This window comes from Copadichromis virginalis, linkage group LG14 (genome assembly GCF_057382275.1).
Source record: "Copadichromis virginalis isolate Kocher_CV1m ecotype Utaka linkage group LG14, C_Virginalis_male_GT1.1, whole genome shotgun sequence".
In the NCBI taxonomy this organism is placed as follows: domain Eukaryota; kingdom Metazoa; phylum Chordata; class Actinopteri; order Cichliformes; family Cichlidae; genus Copadichromis; species Copadichromis virginalis.
The window spans coordinates 39,771,021-39,795,910 of NC_140631.1; the positions used below are offsets into that span (position 1 = coordinate 39,771,021).

The following is a 24,890-nucleotide window of genomic DNA, read 5'->3' on the forward strand; positions in this document are numbered from 1 at the left end:
GTGTTCCTTCTTCCTGATATTGCTGTCATTCGGAACCGCTACATCGATCACTACGGCCGTCTTCTTCTGTTTGTCTACCACCACTATGTCCGGTTGGTTAGCCACCACCATTTTGTCCGTCTGTATCTGGAAGTCCCACAGGATCTTAGCTCGGTCATTCTCCACCACCCTTGGGGGCATCTCCCATTTTGACCTCGGGACTTCCAGGTTATACTCGGCACAGATGTTCCTGTACACTATGCCGGCCACTTGGTTATGGCGTTCCATGTATGCCTTGCCTGCTAGCATCTTGCACCCTGCTGTTATGTGCTGGATTGTCTCTGGGGCATCTTTACACAGCCTGCACCTGGGGTCTTGCCTGGTGTGATAGACCCCAGCCTCTATGGATCTTGTGCTCAGAGCTTGTTCTTGTGCTGCCATGATTAGTGCCTCTGTGCTGTCTTTCAGTCCAGCTTTGTCCAGCCACTGGTAGGATTTCTGGATATCAGCCACCTCCTCTATCTGCCGGTGGTACATACCGTGCAGGGCTCTGTCCTTCCATGATGGTTCCTCGTCTCCCTCCTCTTTCTTGGGTTTCTGCTGCCTGAGGTATTCACTGAGCACTCGGTCAGTTGGGGCCATCTTCCCAATGTATTCTTGGATGTTCGTTGTCTCATCCTGGACTGTGGTGCTGACACTCACCAGTCCCCGGCCCCCTTCCTTCCGCTTAGCGTACAGCCTCAGGGTGCTGGACTTGGGGTGAAACCCTCCATGCATGGTAAGGAGCTTTCTTGTCTTTATGTCAGTGGCTTCTATCTCCTCCTTTGGCCAGCCTATTACCCCAGCAGGGTACCTGATCACGGGCAGGGCGTACGTGTTGATGGCCCGGATCTTGTTCTTACCATTCAGCTGACTCCTCAGGACTTGCCTGACCCTCTGCAGGTACTTGGTGGTTGCAGCTTTTCTAGCGGCCTCTTCATGGTTCCCATTCGCCTGCGGGATCCCCAAGTACTTGTAACTGTCCTCTATGTCTGCAATGTTGCCTTCTGGTAGTTCAATCCCCTCAGTTCTGACTACCTTCCCTCTCTTTGTTACCATCCTACTACACTTCTCCAGTCCGAACGACATTCCAATGTCATTGCTGTATAGCCTGGTAGTGTGGATCAGTGAATCGATGTCTCGTTCACTCTTGGCATACAGCTTGATGTCATCCATGTACAGGAGGTGGCTGACAACTGCTCCGTTCCGTAGTCGGTATCCGTAGCCAGTCTTGTTAATGATCTCACTGAGGGGGTTCAGGCCTATGCAGAACAGCAGTGGGGACAGAGCATCTCCTTGGTAGATCCCGCACTTGATGGTGACTTGTGCTATGGGCTTGGAGTTGGCCTCTAGTGTTGTACGCCACATCCCTATTGAGTTCCTGATGAAGGCTCTTAGGGTCCCATTGATCTTGTACAATTCTAGGCATTCCAGTATCCAGCTGTGGGGCATTGAGTCATAGGCCTTCTTGTAATCAATCCAGGCAGTGCACAGGTTGGTCAGTCTGGTCTTGCAGTCTCGGCTGATTGTTCTGTCTACCAGTAGCTGGTGTTTTGCGCCTCTGGTATTCTTGCCAATTCCTTTCTGTGTCCCGCTCATGTATTGACCCATGTGCCTGTTCATCTTAGCCGATATGATGCCTGACAGGAGCTTCCATGTAGTACTGAGGCAGGTTATTGGTCGGTAGTTGGAGGGGACCGGTCCCTTGGGGATCAGGACCGTCCGGCCTTCAGTTAGCCATTCCGGGTGTCTCTCGTTAACTAGCAGCTGGTTCATTTGTGCTGCCAGACGCTCGTGGAGTGCAGTTAGCTTCTTCAGCCAGTAGGCGTGAACCATGTCGGGCCCTGGTGCTGTCCAACTCTTCATACTGGAGACCCTTTCTTGGATATCTGCCACTGTGATGGTTACTGGACCCTGTTCAGGGAGGTCGCTGTGGTCTGCCCTCAGATCCTCTAGCCACTGAGCATTGCTGTTATGGGTTGCATCCTTCTCCCATATGCTCTTCCAGTATTGCTCCGTCTCCAGCCTTGGTGGTGCTGTTCTCTTATTGTTCCCTTGCCACTGAGAGTACACCTTTGCTGGTTCTGTGGAGAACAGCTGGTTTATTCTCCTGCCTTCTATCTCTCTGGTGTACCTCCTCAAGCGGCTGGCCAAGGCTGTGAGTCTTTGCTTGGCAGTTTCCAAGGCCTCAGGTATGGACAGCTTGCTGTATTTCTTAGGCACCTTATTCGTCGCACCTTTCTGCAACTCCGTTAGTTGGCTAACCTCTCTCCGTGCTACTTTGATCTTGCCCTCTAGCCTCATTCTCCATGGAGGGTACTGCCCCTTGTGGCTGTTCAACTTGTAGCCAAGCATCTCACTGATCACTGCTGCCGTATTGTAGATCAGCTTGTTAGTGTCGGTAATCGTGGTTGTAGGTATTGCCCGTAGTGCTGCATTAACATCATCTAGCAGACCTTCTGAGGGTACTTCACGTAATCTTGGTAACCGGCTACGGGGGATCCAGGTTTCAAGCTTGGCCATGATCCTATTTTTCAGGTCAGTTCCTCTCGCACTCAACGATCCTTCTCCTATCACACTTGGGGCTATGTACCCAATCTCGGGTGGGGGTGATGATATCTCCCCCCTGACCTGGCGTCCTGACTCCTCCTTGCCGTAGCATTTGTGTTGTACCTCGTCAATCTCTAGCTGTGAGAGCAGTCCCTTCTTTCGAATGTTGGAACACTGAGCTACTAGTTGTTTCGCCGTCATTGTGGATGTTGGGTATCGAAGAATCCATAGGTCCCTCATCCTATTCATGTAGCCCCTTCCGCCGGGGTTACTTGCGTAGTAGCATTCCAACAACGCCCTGTTTTCGTCCCTTGCCCACCGATGCCTTCTTGTTCCAGTAGCCCACTTTTCGTCAGGGTGCCCTGGTTCCTCAACACCTGACGCAGACCTTGTTGATCCTCTGTTCCAAAGGCGTGTAGTCTAACCACTACGCTATCCAGCTGCTATATATATATATATATATATATATATATATATATAAAAAATAATTTATTTATTTTTTTGGGGGGGGGGGGTTGTGTTTTCCTTTTCCTTTGTTTGACTAAGTTATTATTTACAGGTGATATAGTTTGTACTTCCACTTAACTGTTGCTCTCTAACATCTTATAAGTGTCTGATTTGCAAGGGAGGGCGATTGACTGTTATACAATAATTTAGCTGCCCTGGATGTTTCCTTTGCTGTGGAAGTACTCCAATTTCTGTATGTAATTTTGAAACGCAATAAAGATATTGTTGGAAAAAAAAAACTGCGACAGCAGCGAGCATCCATGGTCTACTCTGCATTCGCACAAACATACACTTTCCCTTTTAGTAATCCCACCCTGGAAGGCGTGGGGCACATTTTGTGTCACATAACTTGATGCTGCTGGTTGGACTTGTCCACCTTTTTGCTTGAATCATTTTATGTTTCTGTGGCAGTTTTCTGAGAGTAAAATATGTCCAGTGTTATCCGGTGCAACAAATATAGGCTTCAGATTGCATCACAGTGCTTCCTGATGTCATCACAACAGAATCAGAGCTGGAAAAGTTTTACAGATGTTATTTTATTTTCAGCATTGGTTTCTTTCAAATTAGTTGGTTTCCAGACTGAGTTTGTCTGTTATAATCGTTTTTATGTTTTAAATGTTTATTTTTAGTGTATTCTAGACTATATCTGGACATATGGTGTCGCAGAAATGTGCCTGATTATGCCTCAACGGTAACCTCCACAACCGTCTCTTTGGTAGTAATACAGTATATGGAGTAAATGCAGTATATTGTCTGGCACATGGATAATACTGCAATTATTTGTACATTTACAGATACACAGTGCGCGGACGTCAGCTACTACAGCACGGGCTCTGCAGTGATTTGTATTATTTTAATATGGATATGTATTTTGAAGTTTGCATAACAAACACTAGAAGCTAGAAAAAAGTGTAGATTTGTTGGTTTTAATGTGAACAGCTGTGATGGTTTTACTTAATGATGAGTTATTTTCTCCCCAAAGTTCCTTTTGGACCATTTTCAAAAACTCATTAAATACATTTTGCAGCATTTTTCTATGCACTTATATATTTTTTAAAGTGTAATTCACACAGAACCAATGAAAACGTGTTCTGTGGCTCTAGTTCAGACACGTTCTTGCATTTATTTTGGTCTCTCCTGAAAAGAGGAGTTTAACAAGACTTAAAAATTGAGAGTTCGTGTAAGGAGTGAGATCGCCAGTTGCATTCAGCTTCTGCTACCACCACAATGTTAGCAGTGTTGTTGATGTTGCTGGTGATGATCTTACCGTCCACCTCCTGATCTTGTCCCAAAGACTCTGGAACTCGGGCCAGTTTAGCTGAGCGATGCCTTGGCTCTGGAGAAAATTCTCAGGTCAAAGAAATTAACCCAGAAATATCCCGACAGGCCTCGGAGGACACCGAGCTGACAGGCTGCTGAGAGTCTGCCGGTAACAGATGTGTGAAGGGTACGAATTTATCAGCAAACGACTTTGGATTCATCACAGATTAGACTTCTGCGCACAAAAACAATTTTTTGGGGGGGAAATTGTGACGATCTTGGTCTTATATTAATGCTCGACATTACCTGCAGCTCTCACAGTCATTCATTCATCTGTAGTTTTCTTATAGAAAATTTTGATTACATGATAAACTTTAAACAAATTTTCTTTTGAAATCCTTTTCTACAGGTTTGGCTGTGAGTGTGACTAAAAGCTGTGGCTCTCTACACATTATCTAAAGCTCTTATTTTCAGTTATGGACACCAGACGTTTTACTGGGGTCTCACGGCTCCTTGCCTATAACACACATGTGAAAGGATCATTAGAGCCTGGATAGCTCAGTTGGTAGAGCATCAGACTTTTAATCTGAGGGTCCAGGGTTCAAGTCCCTGTTCAGGTGTGGCTCTCTTAAATCAAGGTGCTCAATCACTACCAGCTGTAGTTAATGTCAATTAACTTCACTATATAAAAACTAGCTGGTGTCCTGCCATAAATAATTGCATATTATTAGAGCTGAAGTGTAAAACCAGCTCATGATACTCCAACAGGAGGAAGGCTTTTTGTGATAAAAAAGCTGTTTTTAGAATCAAAAACATTTTCATTTGATCAAAAGTCTCTTGTTGCAGTGCTCAGACAGCTGAGTTATTTTAATGGGGCAGGGAAAAAAACACATCTCCACCTCTCCCCCTCTTTCTTTTGCTTTTACCTGCCAATTGTAAATGGTTTATGCTCTTTTTAACTATGAACACTAATTTGGAATTGTTTGGAAATGTTCACAAAGAGAAAAACTGCATGCTGTGGTTATGACATATTACCGAGTACTGCAAACACTCTCATCACGCAGGTCGTCTGCCTGTGTCACACTCTTGTGTGTTTTTTAAGGATACATCCATGAGGACCACCAGGCTCTTGCACTGCTCCAAAGCCAAGTACTTCTCGCTTCCTGCCAGCACTGAACACAGCAGAGGGAACATTTTAACACAGACATACAGACCTGATGTAAAAAGGCCAAAGCAGTGTGTGAGGCTGGGTGTTTTTCTTCACCGTAAATACCAACAGATGTTTAAGGCCATGTCCACACTAATACGTCTTCGTTTGAAAACGCAAACTGAGAAAATTGAAAACTGAGACGGCGTTTTTGGTCAAGGAAAACTTGAGCTTTTTGAAAACGCTGACAGCTCTCTTAAAGATTAATATCAGTCTGTACATGCTCCAGATTTCTTCACATTCTTGATTCTCACTCGCTTTTGCAACTTTGCTACTTTTGTGTTACTCGCAGCAACGACCACCTCATTGTTAGTCCATTTAAAAAACTCGGTGCTTCTCCTCAACATTTTGCCGCGACGGAAAAGTAAATAAACAGCAGATGGAAATCACGCAGGTCAAACCATCTTACGTTTCACGCATGCGCAGTACAGGAACGTAAGCGTTTTCAGTCGTTTCAGTGTGGATGAACAGCTGTTCAGAAACCATTGAAAACGATAGTGTGGAGCATTTTTAGACGAAAACACCATTTTCAAATTTATCCGGATTAGTGTAGACGCAGCCAAGTCTCGCTCCAATCATTGGTGTGAATGCTGATGTTGTTATGTTAATGAACCCTAAACAGGCAGTTCAGTAGTGGTGGGTGTGGGGCTCTGTAGGTGAGAAAACTCTAAAGTAGACATGCAGCAGTTCTGCAAAATGCAAAAATCACCCAAAACTTTGTTTTTGGCAGAAGCTCTGCGTGTTGTGGGGCGTACACAGACCAACTCTGACTTCCTCAGCTCCTGAGCCACCATCATTTCTAAATAGCCACGGGCTCTATATCAGGGTGTAATGCTCAATGTTACACCCTCAACCAGGTCACCCCACTAAAAATAAAATAGTCTATGTCCATCTTTTACATCCAGTCTATGCTTTTACCAGCACCTGTTGGAGTTCAGTAGCAGCATCACCTAACCTGGAGGCTAGTTAGCATAATGCTAGCTTTTTGAGGTTATTTACTTTTCTTTTTTGGACGGAGTTCAGATGACTGAAGTTTTGAAACAATCGTCTGCTGAAAGAGATATGACTGAACAAGCAGGATGAACAGCAGGATTACTGACCTCCACCCTGAATGGCCTCAGTCAGAAGTTTGTAGAGGTGCAGTGGTTTGCAAAATCCCTTCTTATGACACAAAAAAGACATAAAGGGGTCAGTGTTTCACTACTTCTGTTAAAACCTCTTATATCAACCAGTAATGGCAGGGCAAGAACAGGCAGCTGTGTGCTTCAATCTCACCTTGTTGCAGTGTTTCTGAAATAACTGTCTGATGGCCTGAGGTGAAGGGAGGGCAGCTTGGTGAGGAAATGAAAGCTGGCGGGAGAAACACAGAGTAAATGAACACGCTGCATATCTCATTATTTATTTCCATCCTCGTAAGTTGTCAATACTTTTATTAGATCAAAAATCTTCACCTGGCCACTACAAGACCACAGAAACGTCAAACAGCTGTCAGGCAGCTGGAAGGAGAGCCTGGATAGCTCAGTCGGTAGAGCATCAGACTTTTAATCTGAGGGTCCAGGGTTCAAGTCCCTGTTCAGGCGATGTGTGTTTTAAAACTCTAATCTCTAGCTCAGGTTTGGCCAACTCCGTCTGTCAATCTCTTGCTCCCCACTCCCCTCTCTCGTAAACAAGATCCGGAGATACTCCATTTCCTCCGCTTTCCCTTTTCCAGCTGAAATCTGAGGCCTCAGATTTTGAGGCGCTTATTCTCATTCCTACCGCTTCAAGCTCAGCTGTTCCAGTGCCAGCTGAAGGCCGCTACCTGAGCAAGCCAACAGAACCACCTTGTCTGCAAAAAGCATATGATGTGGTTCAAAGTGGAAGCTAATGCCATCTGGCTCGACACTCACTGGGAACGGGTCTCGTCAATGATTTCTATAATCAATTCGATTCCGATTCACAAGGTCCCGATTCGATTCAATTTTGACTCAGACAGTCAGAAATATTATAATTCTGATAATTTATCAGTACTGACACTTGTTAGACTTCATCAGATGTGTGAGCATCACAGCAGATGCTTTTATGTCAAAATAACTGAGAATAAAACTGGAAAACATGAAGGAGATTTTCCTGGCCTGGTTTTTTATAGCAGCTAACCTTAAAAATATTCTGCAGTAGATCAAAAACTGAAGAAAACCATGAATCAACATCTGAACATTACCTGATGCTGCAAAGTTACAGAGGTTTGATTACAGATGCAGCTACAAGTTTTGCAAATTGGCATCATTTTAAAAAGTTTACATTTCTTTGGTATTAAACAGCAGAAATGAGGCTTTCTTGTCAGAAGTCATTTTTGGAAAAACAAACAAAACAAAAAGAACAAAAAAAAAAAACAATGACCAACTGCGGTGTACACGACGATAAGCTGGTGCGTAATAAGCAAGCAAATAATGCAGAATAATGTGCATGAAGTGTTATTTTATCACGGTGGAAGCAAAACCGCAAAACTAAGGGAATTCATGACGATGTTTTTCAAACATGAAGGATAGTCTGGATCTTCATTTGCTGCTGGTTCTGTGAATTTTGGTTGGAGAGAGACAAAACCTGCAGCTTCCAAATCTGTGAGCTGTCGGCTTTCAGCCCCGACGGCGTGTCTGTGTACGTGCCGTCGGTGAGAAAGTTGACAAAACCCTAGATTAGACAGTCTTTTAGAAACCGTCAGCATTTCGTTACATTTCATTATCAGTCCAGCGTATTCACCACTTGTGAATATTCACATAGTTCTGAGTTCAGGCAGGGCCTGGATAGCTCAGTCGGTAGAGCATCAGACTTTTAATCTGAGGGTCCAGGGTTCAAGTCCCTGTTCAGGCAGACTAGCTTTAAGACAAATGTGCAGGTTTTCTGCACTTAACGCAGTCATTTTCAGTCCACTATAACAAAAAGCAGCGCCTGAAGTTGAAGCCTAACTGACAGAGGACCTATGTAATGCACTGTAGGAGCATTTGTTGTCCTAATGAGCACCAAAAAAAGCTTCTGCACTCTCCACATTTGGGTAGGCTTCAAAATGCACAACCAGACAGCTGCTAAGTTACTTCTAGATGGATTTATTCAAACATTTTTAAGACATTTAATACAAATATTTTCTTTTCTTTATTTTTATTTTTTGCTTATTCCAAGTAATGCAATTATGTGCTCCTCTGTTTCATAATCTTTAATCTAATAATCTGGATAAAAGTTTTTCTAAAGAGAAACCTTAAATTTAGCTTCCAAAATATTAAAGGCTCTACAGACACACTTCCATCAGAGTTCACATCTGCAGCTCGCACTGGTTTGAGTCTATTAAATTAACTGCTGATTGGTTTACCTCTGTTACTGATGTGATGTCTTCTGTTGATGGTTTTCGAGCTGGTCTGTAACAAAAACCAAAACAATCAAAAAAATATAGAGAAGTCAGCTTCCATTTAAACCTGCTTTTTATTCTGGTGACTTTCATTCAAAAGGACTAACGATGGGAAAACACCTCCCAGCTCCCTTCCTGTGTGACCACAGTAAAAATACATTTAAAGAAATTTCATATAAAATGAAGTTAAATTTGTAAATTCATTCTGTGTTTCAGAAAAGAGCATTATTCAGGGTGTGCTCATTTGCTAACGACTTGTCGATCACAGGCCGTTCATGAATGCTTTCACAGTCTGGTCCGCCCCTCGCTCTCCACATCCGGTTTTACACAACAACAAGACAGCAACAGAACTCCATGACTCACGTGGCATTGTTGCCCTGCTCCGCCAGCACCCGCAGGAGGAAGGCTCCCTGCTGATTAGGCTCGGCGGTGGAGGGGATGATGATGTAGCAACCCGGTGGGAGCGAGCCACGAAGAACAACCTCCCGCCGTGCGACATACTGGGGGCTGTGGAGGACTGGGCGGAGCACGCTCAGGTCCTCACGGGACAGGTACGTATTCTTAGGATGGGCCTGGAGAGACAGCACACACTCATTTACACCAGCCCTTCCTCATCCACAGTTACTGCTTCAAGTACAGTTTAGAAAGACTTTAACAGCTTTTCAGACGCTTTCTGATCTAAACAGTTTAACCAAATATGTTCAGCTTTTATTGACGTCCTTTTAGGGGCAAGTCTCAACACCTAGCAGTCACCTTGGTAACACGTTTTGATATAAACTACTGATCACTGGGTCCCTTAACTTCTTCAGGTGAACGTTTCCAACTTTTGTTTTTAGCTACATATGACCCAGGAGTTAAGTGTTTGCTTAGTTAGCTGTTTGATATCTTTTCTGTTCAACCATCTTCAGATAAACTCAGTAAATCCATTGGTACAACAGGCCCTTTGACAGTGTTATAACAGATTAAAAGCAACATCGCCTGAACAGGGACTTGAACCCTGGACCCTCAGATTAAAAGTCTGATGCTCTACCGACTGAGCTATCCAGGCTCCTGACAAGAAAGACCTGCTTTCCAACATATGGCCATAAACTAAGCAAGAGACATTTCCTCAAAATATCTGCTTGCGCCTTCATACCGATGACATTTCAAATATAGTCAGTCTGACAGCCTCGCAGTCTGTAATCATTCTCCAAAGAAGCACCTTAATATGAATAAACAGCACATCGATTGAAATTTCAGAGGAATAAAACTATCTAATAAAACCGTCCATGTTCACTTTCTGCTCTGTGAAATAGCAGCTTCCAAGCTGAACTAAATATCGCAATAATACCTTCATATAGGAATAAAAATAATAGCAACTACTGCGCTATTCAGGAAGTCAGTCCAAAGAGAGAAGAGCCATTGGGCAGGACTTTTATCACGTTTATGCCTTTCATTTAAACACCAGACCCCGTGTGCGTGACTATACCGGGTATACGTGAAGGCCGATGGCTAGACTAATGCCTCTTCGTCTCTGGTGTTTCTGCATCAGAGCCAAAACGAAGGAGCAGGTCTTCTGAGCGCTGTCGGGGTTTTGGTCCGCCTTTGACAGAACAAAGTAGAACTGGGGGTTCTGATAGAACCAACCTGCACACACACAAACACACTGTTAGTTTTCCTATCGTGTGTAACTTTTAACATTTCTTTTCATAATTCATTTTTTTCATGTTCCAAGCTGGACCTGATTTAACTGCCTCCAAATGTGCAATTTATTGGTCCTCTGTCCAAAGATCTTTAAACAGAAGCTAACAGACCTAGAACAGGATCACGGGAAGCCCAGTTACCCAAAACCAGACTCCATGCGTGTGATCTGTGTGGCTATATTCCTAACTGTTTACCTGGCAGTGTCTGATATCAAAACTTGGTCTACCTGTAAAACTGCAGCTCTGTTATTAAAGACTGTACAAATAAGCTCGTCTCAGCTTGTTGAGTTACAGAATCCTTCATAAACATTATACAGTCAGAGATCTCAAACAAAAGCACAAGGATTATTTCTGAGTACTGCACGTCAAATGTAATATATTACATAATGTACAAGTGAAACAAAGGCTGTCACATAAAATTAAAGAAAAAAAACTGCATCTGGGAACAGACAGACAGGTGTGTCAGAGACCTGTGCTGCACAGAGGGATTAGAGGGGAAACTTCAGGTTTAACTCTCATTGTTCACAGTTACAAAGGTGCTTCACTTCTTACGTCTTGATAATTTATGCTCGAGACTGGAGCGAAATACACTGCCGGTCAAAAGTTTGAGAACACCCCGATTTTTCCAGCAATTATGCCGTTTAATGTCTGATTGCACTCTGAAATGAAAGCATAGTACAAATAAGCAATTGGAGTTCAAAAAGAAATCATGGAATCAATTCATAGACCAAAATGCATTCTAACCTTTAAGTAGCCACCAGATATAACAGCTGAACACACCCGTAGCATTCTTTCTACAATAGAAATCAATCTGTTTGTTGCAGAAGTTCCCATAAATGTGGACCTTGTAGGTTGCTTTGCTTTCACTCTTCTGTCCAGTTCATCCCAAACCAGCTCGATGAGGTTTAAGTATGGAGGACTGTGCTGGACACTCCGTGTTTTCAAGAGTTCTGGCATAGCTTGGATTATGTTTTGGGTCATTATCCCGCTGTAGGATGAACCCCTGACCAACTAGGCGCATACCAGAGGGTACTGCATGGCGCTGCAGAATGCTGTGGTAGCCGTTTTGGTTCAGGGTGCCTCTCACAGCGGTGTTTCATGGCCCAGGCAAGTCTCTTTGTCTTATTCTGTATAATACTACGGTATGTGGTTTATACAAAAAGCCCTTTTTGTATAATTCTGAAATTCCTTTTTTTAGTTTTGGGTAACCTTACCTTTTTTAAATCTCTGGCAGTTCACCACTTACCTTTGTGCCATTTCAAGCTATTCGTTGGGCTTGAACAACTTGAATTACATTAGATAACTGGAAAAATTGGGGTGTTCTAAAACTTTGGACTAGTATTGTATTTTCTAGACAACAAGAAAAAAAACTGCACCTACTGAAAAATTGTGCAGAAAAGAGTGTGACCATTTCTGGAAGATGCCTGAGGAATCTGTCCACAGGCAGCAGGAGGCGCTAAAGTTTTGGTCTTTCCCTGGTGAGCATCAGTTAAAATTGACTCTCAGGAGAGACTGTATTCCTACTCCTTTGTGTCGGCTGCAAGAAATATTAAAACATTGTTCTTGTATTTTTCGTCATATTTGATGCTAAAATCAGAGTGCACTACACAACCTTCAGAGCCTGGATAGCTCAGTCGGTAGAGCATCAGACTTTTAATCTGAGGGTCCAGGGTTCAAGTCCCTGTTCAGGCGTGGCTCTTTTAAAGACTCTCTGTTCACTGCCAGCAAACGCAAAGATTAAGACTAATAGTGACTAATTAACACATGAAACTAACTGTTTGCCAGATTGGCCCCTACTCTTAAATTCAGTTGTGATAGTTGAGGTGAACTTCTGTCTAGTTTTAAATATCCCAGCTTTATCTCCAGTTTTAAAACCAGCTGCTGGGCTTGTGAGGTTCAGAGTTAAGAGTGAGGCACAAAACATTTGACACACGTCATCACCCGTCTTACCTCCTTGAGGAGAGCCTCCTGCTGTGATATTTGGCGCCCAGTTGCCATGATGCATAATGCAGCTCAAAGGCAACATGCCTGATTCACTGAGAGCCTCCGTCAGGTGACAGACCTCCATCACCTCGAAGTTCTGTCGGAAGTCCGACACCGACATCCTGCCAGAGAGAGAGAGGAACAGGGCGACTGGTCAAACAGATTTCCTTCGTCTGTAAATACTTAATGTGTTTGAATAGCATTGGCACATCCAAGTTCAAAAACAAAGACACATTTGGTTTCTTCACTGCAATCATCTCATCTGCTCTGTTTGGAAATATTGGTGTCGTTTTAATCATCGTTGTCACCGTTTCATTCATCCCTGCTGAGTATCTACCCTGTAATGAGCAGGAACAGCCACAGGGGGGCCCCATAAAAGTTGTGTGACAGTCGCTGGTATGACATTACGATAAACTCACCAGAACTCTCCGTCCTCCTGTCTGACTCTGCCGAGTCGTTTCTGCTCCTCGATGCTCACCATTTTCCACTCTTGACTGCAAACACAGGTTTGTAAACGTGCTGTAAATGTGTGAAGTATGTACTCAAGAAGGGGAGTTAGTAAGGTGACATTTGGTTTGTATGTGACCTCATGGATTCAGATTAAAGAGGCAGTAAATTGAGCTATGAGATCAGTGCAAACGCATCAATTATTTTAAGATTATTAAACTATTTTTTCCAATTTTCTCACAGCCTTAAGATGTTTTTATGTTATTTTCTGTGATTTTGTACTTCCCTTTGTTCAGTGTCTTTTTTTTCACAAGACACTCAATTTTAATCTCACATTTGACTTTAGACAACAGTAATAAAAACCACGAACCACAAGAAACTGTGATCTGTGCTCTGCACGATGGCCCACGATTACTGCGATTAGCCCATTCACTCCCCTCACTTCCTCCTATGCATTACCAGCTACTTCTTCTTCTGATGCCATTTTTGAGTTGACTGAAAGGATTTAAATTTAGAGTAAGTTTTATTCAGCACTGCTCATTGGATGATCTTCATACCCTTTGAAGTCACTCCAGGGCCCCTCCCACTCTGTGTTGCCCCAAGGGTTGAGGATTCGCACCAGATATTCAGTGCCGAGTGTCGTCCTCACCTGGCAGGAGAGGAGGCAAATCAGGTGAGAGTGCAGTGAAGAGCAGCTGTGAGTCATTTAGATTTCTACTTAAGATACAGAAACACTGCATTTAATTTGTCCTGCTTTTGAGGTTCACATCTGTATTTATGTGTAATTAGGACTTATGAACATTTCTTGGCCGTGTTCAGTGACAGTTACCTTATCCACTGCAGTCAGAGCGTAGGCATGCCTAAACATGATTCCCAGTTCATTCCTGTGCTCCAGAGGACCCTGGAGGGGGGAAAAGCCAACCAACCACAGTGAGGACAGAAGGAAAACAAACAATATGACTCATAAATGAGTGCAGGAACGCCTCTGTGTTTCCCAACAGGTTCAGATCTAAATCATCCCTCACAGGTTCTTACGGTACCTGGCAGTTGGCACAGTTGATGAGTGCTCCTCTGACCAGCAGGTGTCTGAGGAAGGTCGGCAAGTCTCTGGGAAGTGAGGCCACCTGTAAAACCTCTGTCACCCCGCCCGTCATATCCACCATGGCCTCATGAGGGAAGCCCATGTCCAGAGCTCGGTAGCCACCCTTCAACCTGGGACAGAAAGGGAAATATCAGAGGTTTTCTGAATGGTTTTCTAAAGATCTCCTGAATTTGTCTTTCTAACTGAACTCTGACTAACAAATCTGCCCAGGAAAGGTTTGAACAATGGGACATTTAATGTTTGAGATATTATTATTATCCTTATCATTGTTATGCCCACTTTTTCACTCACTTATCAACTACTTGTTCTTAAAGTGTGAAGAACAGATGCTCAAATTATCCACAATACTTTGAGTAGGAACAGATGCTAAAATTTAGAATCTTTTAAAACACAGACACTGGATGTTAGTTACTATTTACCCATTTCAGCATGTTTACATGTTTATTTGTTGTATCATTTCTCTTGCTGCTATATAGTCATATTTATTTTTTTCCATATAAATGCAACAAAACCTGGAAAATGTTCACTCCGCATGGCACTATGTAAAAAAAACAACATATTTTTTATTTCCTCTAAATTCAGTTTTCAGCATCAGCAGCATGGGATATAACATCACACACAGGAACAGAAATAAGCACCTGTACCCTTCATGTTTTGTCTTGTATCTGATAATTCACTGGAGAAAACTTCAAAAAGTATATCTCCAAAAGTTGATTCTGTTCATCTGGACGTAGCGTACCTGTGATTGCAGCCATTCCCCAACTCTCTGTGAATGGGACTCATGGCTATTGATCAGTGGTTGTTGATCAATGGTCATGAGAATTTGCATAATTAAGATTAAGAAACTGACCTCCCAGCCCATTGTTCCTTCAGTGTGCTGGTTTCAGTCATTATGCAAATGCACTGTTTATAAGATTTGGGGAAACTTGCAGTCAGCTGAGACTGAAGACGTCACCTGGATGAGTGACGAAACGTTTCTCCCACAAAACGCTACGTCCACAGAATCAGCTTTTGGAGATTTACTTTCCTGGATGATTGAGAATGCATCAAGACGTTCAAAAAGTATAGTTTGGGTGATTCTTCAAGCATCATATCTAGGGATGGGTATCGAAAACCGGTTCTTGTTGAGAACCGGTTCCCACTGTTTCAATTCCTTGGAAGTGTTTGCCATTTTTGCAAACGATTCCCTTATCGATTCCAGTCGCCCCGAATGACGTCACCATGTTGCGGAGCGTCATTTACCTGGCAGGAAACACGGTGGCTCAAACGCTCAAAAGTTTGGTTATACTTTACGAGAACGGATGACAACAGGGCAACTTGCAATACTTGCAAAGTAGATACTTCATTTAAGGGAGGAAACACTGCGAATATGCAAAAGCATTTGCTCACAAAACACGTGATAACTTTAAATGAATGTCGTGTTTTTAATTCCGCTCCGGACTCGTGAATCTCAACCCAGCAGCAGCGGTAACGTTTGCACGTCCTCTCCCGTTAATGCGGCAGGTAAATAATCAACTAACAGTGCATATTATGTTAGCGCGATCTGCCTTATTACAAAACCTGCCATCACTGTGCATTTAGGTGACCGTGATGAGACAGACAGAGTCTGGCTCAGATGCTGCCAGTTCTCGCTGCAGTCTACCGGTAGCGTCTCCTTTCAGGCAGGATAGACGAATGTCACCGAGCAGTGACTCACTTTGTGGTCAAAGGCTTGAACCCATTTGCCACAGCAGATGATTTTCGGTAAGTGAATGTGTTTAATTGTAGGCAGGGACTTTACTGGATATTCATGTGTTATTGCTACAGAAGAATATTTATTTTATTATTTTACATTTACAATTATTTTTCCTGGGGACCCCGTGACCCATTGAAGAGCCGTAGGCTGGATCTCTTAAGATCTCACTGTTGGGTTTGTAAGGCCATGTTACTCTTAAATTTCTTTCTTGTTCAAAGAGAAGATATAAAACAAAGTTCTGAGCTACTCGACCTTAGTGTTCTCCTTTTTTAAAAAGAATCGATAAGAGAATCGATAAAGAATCGAATCGTTAAACAGAATCGAAAATGGAATCGGAATCGTGAAAATCTTATCAATACCCATCCCTAGTCATATCACCGTGTGGGATAGGTGGCAGCTTACAGCATATGAACGCTCTCCCTTTTTATTAACATTACGACACCAGGCTGATCTTCTAGCAGTGATTCGTTCTGAGCAGAAAAACACATGCTGTCATGTCATTATCTCCTATACTTATGAAGGGCTCAGAAATGGTGGGAAAACTCGAACTTGAAAGACCTGGAATTCAGGAAAGATTCATAGTATGATGCTAAAATTTTGGATAAAATTAAGGGGTTTAGGTGAAACGTATGGATATGGAATATGGATTTGTGGTTATGTAACAGGCAAAAGAAGACCAAATGTCTATCAGAGAGGCTGAAATGTGCAGTGAGACATGAACACCTAGACTGGGACTCACTTGGCGTAGGCTTTCTCCAGCAGGGCGCTCCAGAACTCTTGTCTTTCTGGGGAGCTGAGGAAGATCAGATTGTTGTCCACAGTGGGCAGCAGGTCATCGATCCGTACCTCCTCCCACTGACCGTACTGCCAGAACTACACAGCGAGAGAAAGAGAGAGAGAATATCATCTGATTTAGGCTGAGAATTCACTTGAAGAAGATAACTGCATATTAAACAGAGCTTTTGTACCCTGAAAGTGAAGCAACCACTGTATCCATCTTGGAAGCTCTGGCCCAGAGGCACAACCTTCTTGAGCAGCGATTGATTCATGGAGAGAGACGCTATAGCCGAAAGTAACCAGCAGTCACCTGGAAAAGAATGAAGTAGGTCATGACATCATTTAAAGCTTCAGTGCACAATGCTGGATGGTCCTCTTTCCATTTTAAATCACTTCAAGCTGTGCACCATCTTTCACCTACAGTCTCCATTAAACCTTTATGTGCTGGGTGTAACAGCTATTCAACGCTGACATACAGCATCTACAGAGAGCTGTTTGCACTGTTGTATTTGAGGAAGGAGGAACATGTTTAACCTGGTCTTCAGGGTGTGACACAGACCCACCTGTGTGGAAGGAACAGAAAAGACCTGAGGTTCTCAATCTGATGTAGCTACTGTATACGATTTGTTTTGTCCTTGATGCCACTCAGCTCAGTTAATTTTACCCAGTCACCAGTGCAAGTACTGCAACAGAGATATACACAGTTTCAATGGCCCTGAACTCTTTCCAGGGTGCACCCCTCCCACCCTCCAAAGTGACCCAGTGTCAGCTGGGAGAGGTTCCAGCATCTCTTTGATCTTCTCTACGTTTAAGACTAGTCTTAAAACTTGGTTTGAGGGTGTAGGCTGCTGGAGGATTTCTTTTTTTAGTCACATTTTCCACTTATTATGTGTTTATACACATAATCTTCCAGCAGAACAGCCTGGTTTTGCTGGAGGATTCTTCCTGCTAAAAGGGAGTTTTTCCTTCCCACTGTCGCCAAAGCTCTTGCTCATAGGGGGTCGAGTGTTTGTTGGAGTTCTCTGCTGTGTTATTGTAGTGAGTTTTTACCTTACAATATAAAGTGCCTTGAGGCAACTGTTATTATGATTTGGTACTATATAAATAAAATTAAACTGAACTGAATTGAATCAGGACAATAGTATCAACATCAGCACGAGGTTGTTTATCCAGACTGGATCTGTGCTGTGTCTTTATCCGACTCCTGCCCTCCCTCCTGTCAAAAACAGACTTAGTATTTCTAGGAGGCCTGTAAAACACGCTGCAGGGCATTTCCTGGAATCAGTAGTGCTATGTTGAATGGGTGGGGCCAGCTCTGGTGACCACATCAGTGCACTCCTGGGGTTCAAGGGCTGTCAGAAATAAGCTATAGCAGCTTATTTTTGACGGTGGGCAACGCGAAGGATTAGACTGAACAGCAAATCATGCAAAGCTGCTCTGGTGGAGTCCAAGAATGAAAAGGTGGTGGAAATGAGCAGAATAGGTCCACTTGAACTGAAAATACTTAGCTTATACAACTAAGTAGTACAGGAGATCTCTACTTACTGAGTTTCCCCTGGCAAACATCCAGCCTCGTTGCGCCATCTACTATGAACTGAGGTGATGAACAGAGTTCCTGGAAACAGAGCAATGATTGGTTGAAACAAAGACAAGAAAGAGCAGGAAGATGAACGCAAATAAACTTGATCTGACTTGTCTGCAGAGCCAAAGGGAGAGGCAGATAAAAGTTCATCCATCAGAACATTGTGGCACAAACTTGGCACACTGCCGGATGTGTGACTCCGAGTCAGACAGGAAGACTGACATTAGTTTCACCAATGTTCAGTGTTTATCATGATAGAATTTTTGAAGGTGCATAAATAAAATGTATCAAATTTTTATAAATAATGATCATTCGTGTGACAATTACAAAGTAACTGAGATAAGATAAGAAGCAACTTTTATTATAACCTGAGATCTATGACGTCCCCACAACTTCCTCTAGTGGCGACTCGAGTCATTCCGCATACTTGGACTTGCTCAGATTGCAAAGAGTTATGACTTGTTATCAGTACAAACACTTTGAAAAACTGTCTGTGTATTCACCAGCATATGCAGTCTTCAAAAATGTGTGTGGCACCAACGTTTGCTACGTTTACACTTATCTAGGTTGCACATAGTTAACAGATATGAGAGAATCCCCCCTGATTATGACATTAATGGTGGAATCAGTGAAAAAAAAACTATGGGCACCTTTTTATGAGTGAAAGCTATAGAGCACCGTGTTCTTGAAGTAACCTGTGTGGTACAACACAGCAAAGACAGCATACTTTACATTTTTAAACCCCAAAGCATGAACAGGAACTTGAACCCAGGATCAAAAGGCTGATGCTTTTCTACAGAGCTGCTCAGGCTCTAATGGTTAGTGGAACAGTTCAAATTCTTACCTACAAATGTGGATATTAGCAGTTGAAATGATTAGCTGTTAATGTAACTACGTGTTGGCTTTGATATCAAGAGCTAACGATATGAGATAAATGTGTGGATAATATACTCATTTCTAATCCTGTCCATCCTGCTCACTCCCAGTCAAAATCTTAAAAGCTTCAGCTCAGCTTCTCGTTTCATGACCGTCACCTTCTTCAAACCATTCCTCACAGCAGGTCTCACTGGCATCTTTGAAACCTTCCCTTTGACTCTTGCTGCTATCATACTGTTACGAATCACCCCCACTCATCTTCTCCCACTCCACCCTGTCTGCACTCTCTTCTTGTGCTGTATGCATTGCTTTGGATGGCTGACTCATCTTCACTACCTCTGATCTTTGCAGCTTCACTCTTACATCTCATTCATACACAGGAATTCTGTTTTGTTTCTATTGAGCTAACCTCCATCTCCCATACACCTGCCCTCTACTCTTACTACATAGAATTTTTTTAAACACTTATAGCATTCATTTTTTTAATGTGCAAAACCTTCTAATCTTACATGCACTTGTATGTTGTATTTGTTTGTTTGTTTGTTTTTTACTTTTTGCATGATGGGAATAAAATTAAAAGTGCTTTAAAAGTAAACTTGACTTAATTGAGTAACATTATGTGTCTAATCCATATGTCTGTGGTAAAGAGTCCACAGTTACAGGATTTCTTTGGATTTCCTGGACAGTGAGGTGTCAAACTACGATGGTGAACACACGAGTGACAAGCGTCTCTGAGGTAAGTACTCAGAGGTTCGATTTAGGAGGGAGCGATGCAGGATTTATGGCCTCATTCTGTCAACACTGGCTTAATGCAGCGTAAGAGGAAGGACAACTCTCTTTGTGATGGTGTTCCTGTGACATGTGTCCTTCTCCCTAAATCAGTGTGTGTTGTACTAATTCACAGCCTGCCCATTCAGAAATGTCTGCCTTTAACTGTCTTCTTTAGTTTGCATCGGTCTATACAGGTTATAGGATTTTGTAAACAGACACATCGAACTTCACACTGCTGAACAGTTTTCTTGGTATTTAGATGCAAACAGCGATAAATGAAAGAGACATGTTGCAGCTGTGGATGACGCACTCCAGGAAGTTTGCTAACGTACCGTTTGCTGTTATATTAGCCTACACTTCAGGTTACACTGAATACATAGAATATGAAGATGAGTAATACCTGAAGGAAAAGTTCACTTTATATCCTATTTCAAATATTTAACATTTATGGATTCAGCTTTGTTTTATTCTTGCAAACACTGGATCAGACTTTAAACCTCTGTCCTTTTACCTCTGTGGTGCTTCCAGCTCTTCCTGTTTGGACCAAAGACAAAGAACTTCTGACATTTTTCTTTTCACTGCCATCTGAAGTCTTTTGAGTCAGCAGCAGCAGGAAGTTCTGTTTCTGATTCCATGTGAGGGAATTTACAGAAAGCAAGTTTGTGCCCACTGCATCCTGCGTGCTCCATTCAGGCAGTGAGCCTTGTGTAGATACAGTTTGTACAATAACAGTCAGTACAGACTCCGTGATCTATCTATAGGAACTCAGTGACTCAATCTTAATGAATACTACACTGCTTTAAGCATGAAAACCTAAATAAAATCTATTTCTAGACATGGAACACACCCAGAAACTGGCCAAAGGGAATGTTTTTAGGTGAACAAGTTTTAATGTGTCAAGAGCGTTTCCATGATACTCTGAAAGAAGTGCCTCCACAGTTAAGGCAAAGCTTGGTGTGATGCTATACACCTGAATTATACCTCTGTGTCAGATCTACTTTGTAACTTATGCCACAACCGGAACTCAATTTTAATGCAATGCTGCAAAAATGTAACTACGGGTCGATGTTTGTCCTAAAGACTTGAATGACACAGGAGTTAAGTGTTTGCTTAGTTAGCTGTTTGATATCTTTTCTGTTCAACAATCTTCAGATAAACTCAGTAAATCCATTGGTACAACAGGCCCTTTGACAGTGTTATAACAGATTAAAAGCAACATCGCCTGAACAGGGACTTGAACCCTGGACCCTCAGATTAAAAGTCTGATGCTCTACCGACTGAGCTATCCAGGCTCCCGCAAGGAGGGGAAATCTCTCTATCGTCAAACTGAACTTCAGCCAGCGTGGTACATGCAAAACCTCTCAATCAGTCACTGAGATGATGTGATTATCTCATCAGTGTCAATCATTAGAACCATGAAGCTCTACGATCTGAGTTATAAAACCATGAAACAAGAAGTTACATGCTCAAAATTAGTACTCTGCATGTGAAGACAGAAATGTGAGCCATCACTTTAACGAGCGCCTTAACCGGTGTAACGTGCACATGCGTGTTATTTTGTTTTATCTTACATATATTAGCAAATATAAAACAAACCTGTCAAACTATAGTATATACCGTACATTATATTCTATTAAAGCAAGTGAACAGAAAGGCTGCATTCTTTGTTTCCTGTTCAGATACCTTAGTTGCATATTTTACATATTTAGCCAACACAGAGTTTAGCAGCAGATTTAATCTCACCCACCCTGCATCCTGCCCAGCCCTCAAGTCAGAAAGAAGAGAAGCAAAGCGAGCGGATGCAGGATAATATAGAACTAAAGGACAACACTGAGCCTTGTCTTTGTTTCCCTCCTGTTGCCCTGCAGGGTTTGGGTTGCCTTCATTTTATCTCTGTGGAGCCTTTCTGAAACACACCCTTGCAAATATGACTCTGTCACGCACTGATTGTAACTCTCCAGTTGACCAACTCGGACACTACAGGGCAAAAAAACCACTGGTTCACATCTGGCACAAGGCTGTAACTGGTAACAGTGATTCACAGAGATCCACCAGAATTTTGATTTTTACCAGGTGAGTTTTTAATGTTAAAGGTAAAAGAAAGCCACAGAGACTCAGAGAAACAAAATAACGACTTAAATAAGTGTGAAATTAAGTGTAATTTGAAACTGCAATTCGACCCGCTGAGTGGAATCGTCCTGTTATAACATGTGGTGTTAGTTATTGTCCATCTGCCTTTACCTGGTATTTAAAAAACCATCCAGGTGTTCTCAAAGTGACCTCAGCTGCTCTTAAAAGTATTTTAATCAGTATAAATACAGCCTTTATTGTGTAAATGTGACTGTTACTCTGTAATGATAATTACAGCATCACACACAGTACTGGTCACAGGGGGAAATGAGGTCCTGAAGCTGGGTGCATTAAACAACCTGGCACTTAACATCACCAAGACCAAGGAACTCATCCTGGACTTCAGGCTGAAGAGAGCTGCCCCTGCCCCTCTGCACATCAACGGTGAATTTGTAGAGCGAGTGGAATCCTTCAAACTCCTTGGTGTCCACATCTCTGCAGACCTCTCCTGGTCAGTCAACGCCACGGTGCTAGTCAAGAAGGCCCAAGCAGTGGCTACACTTCTAAGGGTGCTCAGGAAGGAGCAACTAAACACCCCACTGCTGGTGACCTTCTATAGATCCACCATCGAGAGCCTGCTGACCTATGCAGTGACAGTGTGGCACGCCAGCTGCACAGAGGCAGGCAGGAAGAGATTACAGAGGGTGGTAAACGTAGCAAAAAAAAATCAGTGGCTGTCCCCTGCCCTCTTTGTCTGCCATCTATAACTCCCGTTGTCTCAGCAGGGCCAGAAACATCTTGAAGGACATCAGCCACCCCGGTTACCATCTTTTTAACCTACTCCCCTCTGGCAGGCGCTTCAGATCCATACGGGCCAGAACAAACAGACACGGGGATAGCTTCTTCCCCAAAGCCATCACCATACTCAACTCAAAACATGCACAAAACTAATTTGCACTGACTGTATCATCATTCTCTGGCTGTCTGTCTGTGTCACCCAGTGCAGTGTATTTAGATTAGATTATATTAGATTAGATAGAACTTTATTAATCCCTCGGGTGGGTTCCTCTGGGAAATTCGATATTCGAAATTCGATTCGATTTATATTACGTGTATAGTTATATTATTGTATTTTTTTTATAATGTGTTAAGCACATGTGCACCTTTATGGAGCCGTTTTAAATCTCATTATACCAGTATAATGACAATAAAGGCTTTCACTTCACTTCCTAACTTAACCCATGGAGCTCTGTGGGAGTTTATTTTGAAGCTTTGTAATATTGTGTGTTTTACTGTATTTCAACTCTTTTATTCACAATATCGCATCAAAAACATGAAACTTTTTAACAGTCTAACAGATGTCTAGAAAAAAAGGAATAAATCATTACGTTCAGCTTTTTCATCCTCGCCAAAGGAGGAACGCTTTCTCAATATACCATTTTTTTTTTACTGTATGTATATATTTACATATTTAAAAGTTAATAAGTAAAACATTTGTGGTGCAGCACAACAGATAAAAATTCACATGCAAAACACGCGAAGATCCCAGATATGAAACTCTAAAGTCAAAATGTGCACAATGATGTAAAATGTTAAAAGATTATCCTTCTGTTTCTCTGTGGTGGCAGGAGCAAAGGAGTTTTACTACCAGACAACTTCAAGCACATAATGTAGACATACACAGAGATTACAACATTATTACCGAAGGAAGAAGAGAGCTGCTGGTTTTAAAGAACTCTGAACAACCAGCTACACGCATCACGCTGTACTAATACTTAATTGTAGGCAGCATGAAATTGAAATACAAGTAAAGCACTTCAAAACTGCATCGTGTACTGTTGTTGTGTCTGCGTGACACCTGAAAACACTCGGGCAGTGCAAACTAGCCTGTGTTTATCTATTATTTGAAATCCGTTACTATTTTATTAGAGCAGCTTACGCTACTTGTGTTGGTCTTTTACTGCCCTGCAGGATGGTGTCACTGTGCGTATGTGCAACATCTGTAATCTGCAAAGTGACTATTAGCTGTGGAGCAGAAAGCACACTTACCTTTTGAAATGTGCTGAAGAAGAATGCGCATACATATGTGTGTGTGTGTGTGATATGTAAATGAAGAGAGCTCGATACTGCAGTATTTACTCTGTGGGAGTTTTTTATGCATTTACGTTACGCAGCTGTTACGGGTTTGTTCTCCCTTTCGTAGTTACCTTTGGTCGCTTCCACTTGACCCCGGGCTGCATCTCCAGCTCTCCCATGGGGAAGTTAAAGTCCACGAACAGCCCGCTCGCCGGGCTCACTTCGCCGCTCTCCGGCGGTATGCCCCCGCTCAGAATTTCCGCCAGCCAGCGGCGGGACTGCGAGCCCATTAGCTCGTCGGAGCACACCGAGTCCACATCGTCCTCCGGCGGCGGCGGCAGGGAGCTGTCAGACGATACACTCAAAGACTTTCTCATGGCGAACATTAACCGTGCTCTACCTGACTTTCAGCGCTCTTTCCTGTTTATAAGGTGCACAGATAAGCCACGCCCCCTGATAAATCCGCCCAGGTAGATGCTCACCTGGGCGGGAAAAACAGTCCCGGAGGGTTTTTATTGCGTTGCGTGAGACAGTCCCAGATGTGTTCAGTCAGTAAAGGCGGAAAACCCGCTGAAGGTTTCCAGGATTTCCTCAGTGGAGAGGCCACAGGAGCATTACCAATACACACGCGTGTGAAAACTAGTGTCCAATTCCAGTAACTGTTACAAATCTTACAAATTTTGCCACAGACTGTGAAGTTAAAACTCAAGTGCCTTACACCTTATCTACCAGCAGGGGGCGCCTCCTGAAAGTGGGAAAAGCAGCCTAGACTGTTTAGATATCTGCAGAAAATGTGAAATTGTGCTCACTTAACCTTTGACCTTAGTTAACACTTTCCAGATATCTTTATGGGCCATTTACTCCTTGC

The 24,890-nt window shown here is 42.8% G+C and overlaps 1 protein-coding gene and 6 non-coding genes across 8 annotated transcripts in view; 4 read left to right on the forward strand and 3 right to left on the reverse strand.

Annotated features, from left to right (window-relative positions):
• LOC146694639 (calpain-9) overlaps positions 1 to 24,439 on the reverse strand; it is a 34,845-nt gene extending 10,406 nt beyond the window's left edge. Inside the window, exons 1-16 of one of the 2 annotated variants that reach the window (XM_085430908.1) lie at positions 24,154 to 24,439; positions 18,193 to 18,262; positions 16,839 to 16,957; positions 16,610 to 16,743; positions 14,074 to 14,245; positions 13,863 to 13,934; positions 13,591 to 13,682; positions 13,006 to 13,080; positions 12,554 to 12,708; positions 10,390 to 10,547; positions 9,285 to 9,493; positions 8,886 to 8,931; positions 6,818 to 6,892; positions 6,643 to 6,700; positions 5,443 to 5,507; positions 4,343 to 4,411 (exon numbers count right to left, since the gene is read on the reverse strand). In XM_085430908.1, coding sequence (XP_085287034.1) covers positions 4,343 to 4,411; positions 5,443 to 5,507; positions 6,643 to 6,700; positions 6,818 to 6,892; positions 8,886 to 8,931; positions 9,285 to 9,493; positions 10,390 to 10,547; positions 12,554 to 12,708; positions 13,006 to 13,080; positions 13,591 to 13,682; positions 13,863 to 13,934; positions 14,074 to 14,245; positions 16,610 to 16,743; positions 16,839 to 16,957; positions 18,193 to 18,262; positions 24,154 to 24,408 — 1,824 coding nt within the window. In that variant the 5' untranslated portion in view covers positions 24,409 to 24,439. Of the gene's footprint in view, positions 1 to 4,342; positions 4,412 to 5,442; positions 5,508 to 6,642; positions 6,704 to 6,817; positions 6,893 to 8,885; positions 8,932 to 9,284; positions 9,494 to 10,389; positions 10,548 to 12,553; positions 12,709 to 13,005; positions 13,081 to 13,590; positions 13,683 to 13,862; positions 13,935 to 14,073; positions 14,246 to 16,609; positions 16,744 to 16,838; positions 16,958 to 18,192; positions 18,263 to 24,153 lie in introns of both variants that reach the window. The other variant, XM_085430907.1, reaches the window with a different exon arrangement.
• trnak-uuu (transfer RNA lysine (anticodon UUU)) lies at positions 4,883 to 4,955 on the forward strand. Its single transcript has one exon. It is a non-coding gene; the product is annotated as a tRNA-Lys (tRNA).
• On the forward strand, positions 7,050 to 7,122 carry trnak-uuu (transfer RNA lysine (anticodon UUU)). The gene has a single exon. It is a non-coding gene; the product is annotated as a tRNA-Lys (tRNA).
• trnak-uuu (transfer RNA lysine (anticodon UUU)) lies at positions 8,320 to 8,392 on the forward strand. Its single transcript has one exon. It is a non-coding gene; the product is annotated as a tRNA-Lys (tRNA).
• trnak-uuu (transfer RNA lysine (anticodon UUU)) lies at positions 9,897 to 9,969 on the reverse strand. Its single transcript has one exon. It is a non-coding gene; the product is annotated as a tRNA-Lys (tRNA).
• On the forward strand, positions 12,223 to 12,295 carry trnak-uuu (transfer RNA lysine (anticodon UUU)). Its single transcript has one exon. It is a non-coding gene; the product is annotated as a tRNA-Lys (tRNA).
• On the reverse strand, positions 21,096 to 21,168 carry trnak-uuu (transfer RNA lysine (anticodon UUU)). Its single transcript has one exon. It is a non-coding gene; the product is annotated as a tRNA-Lys (tRNA).
• Positions 24,440 to 24,890: the final 451 nt, after the last annotated feature.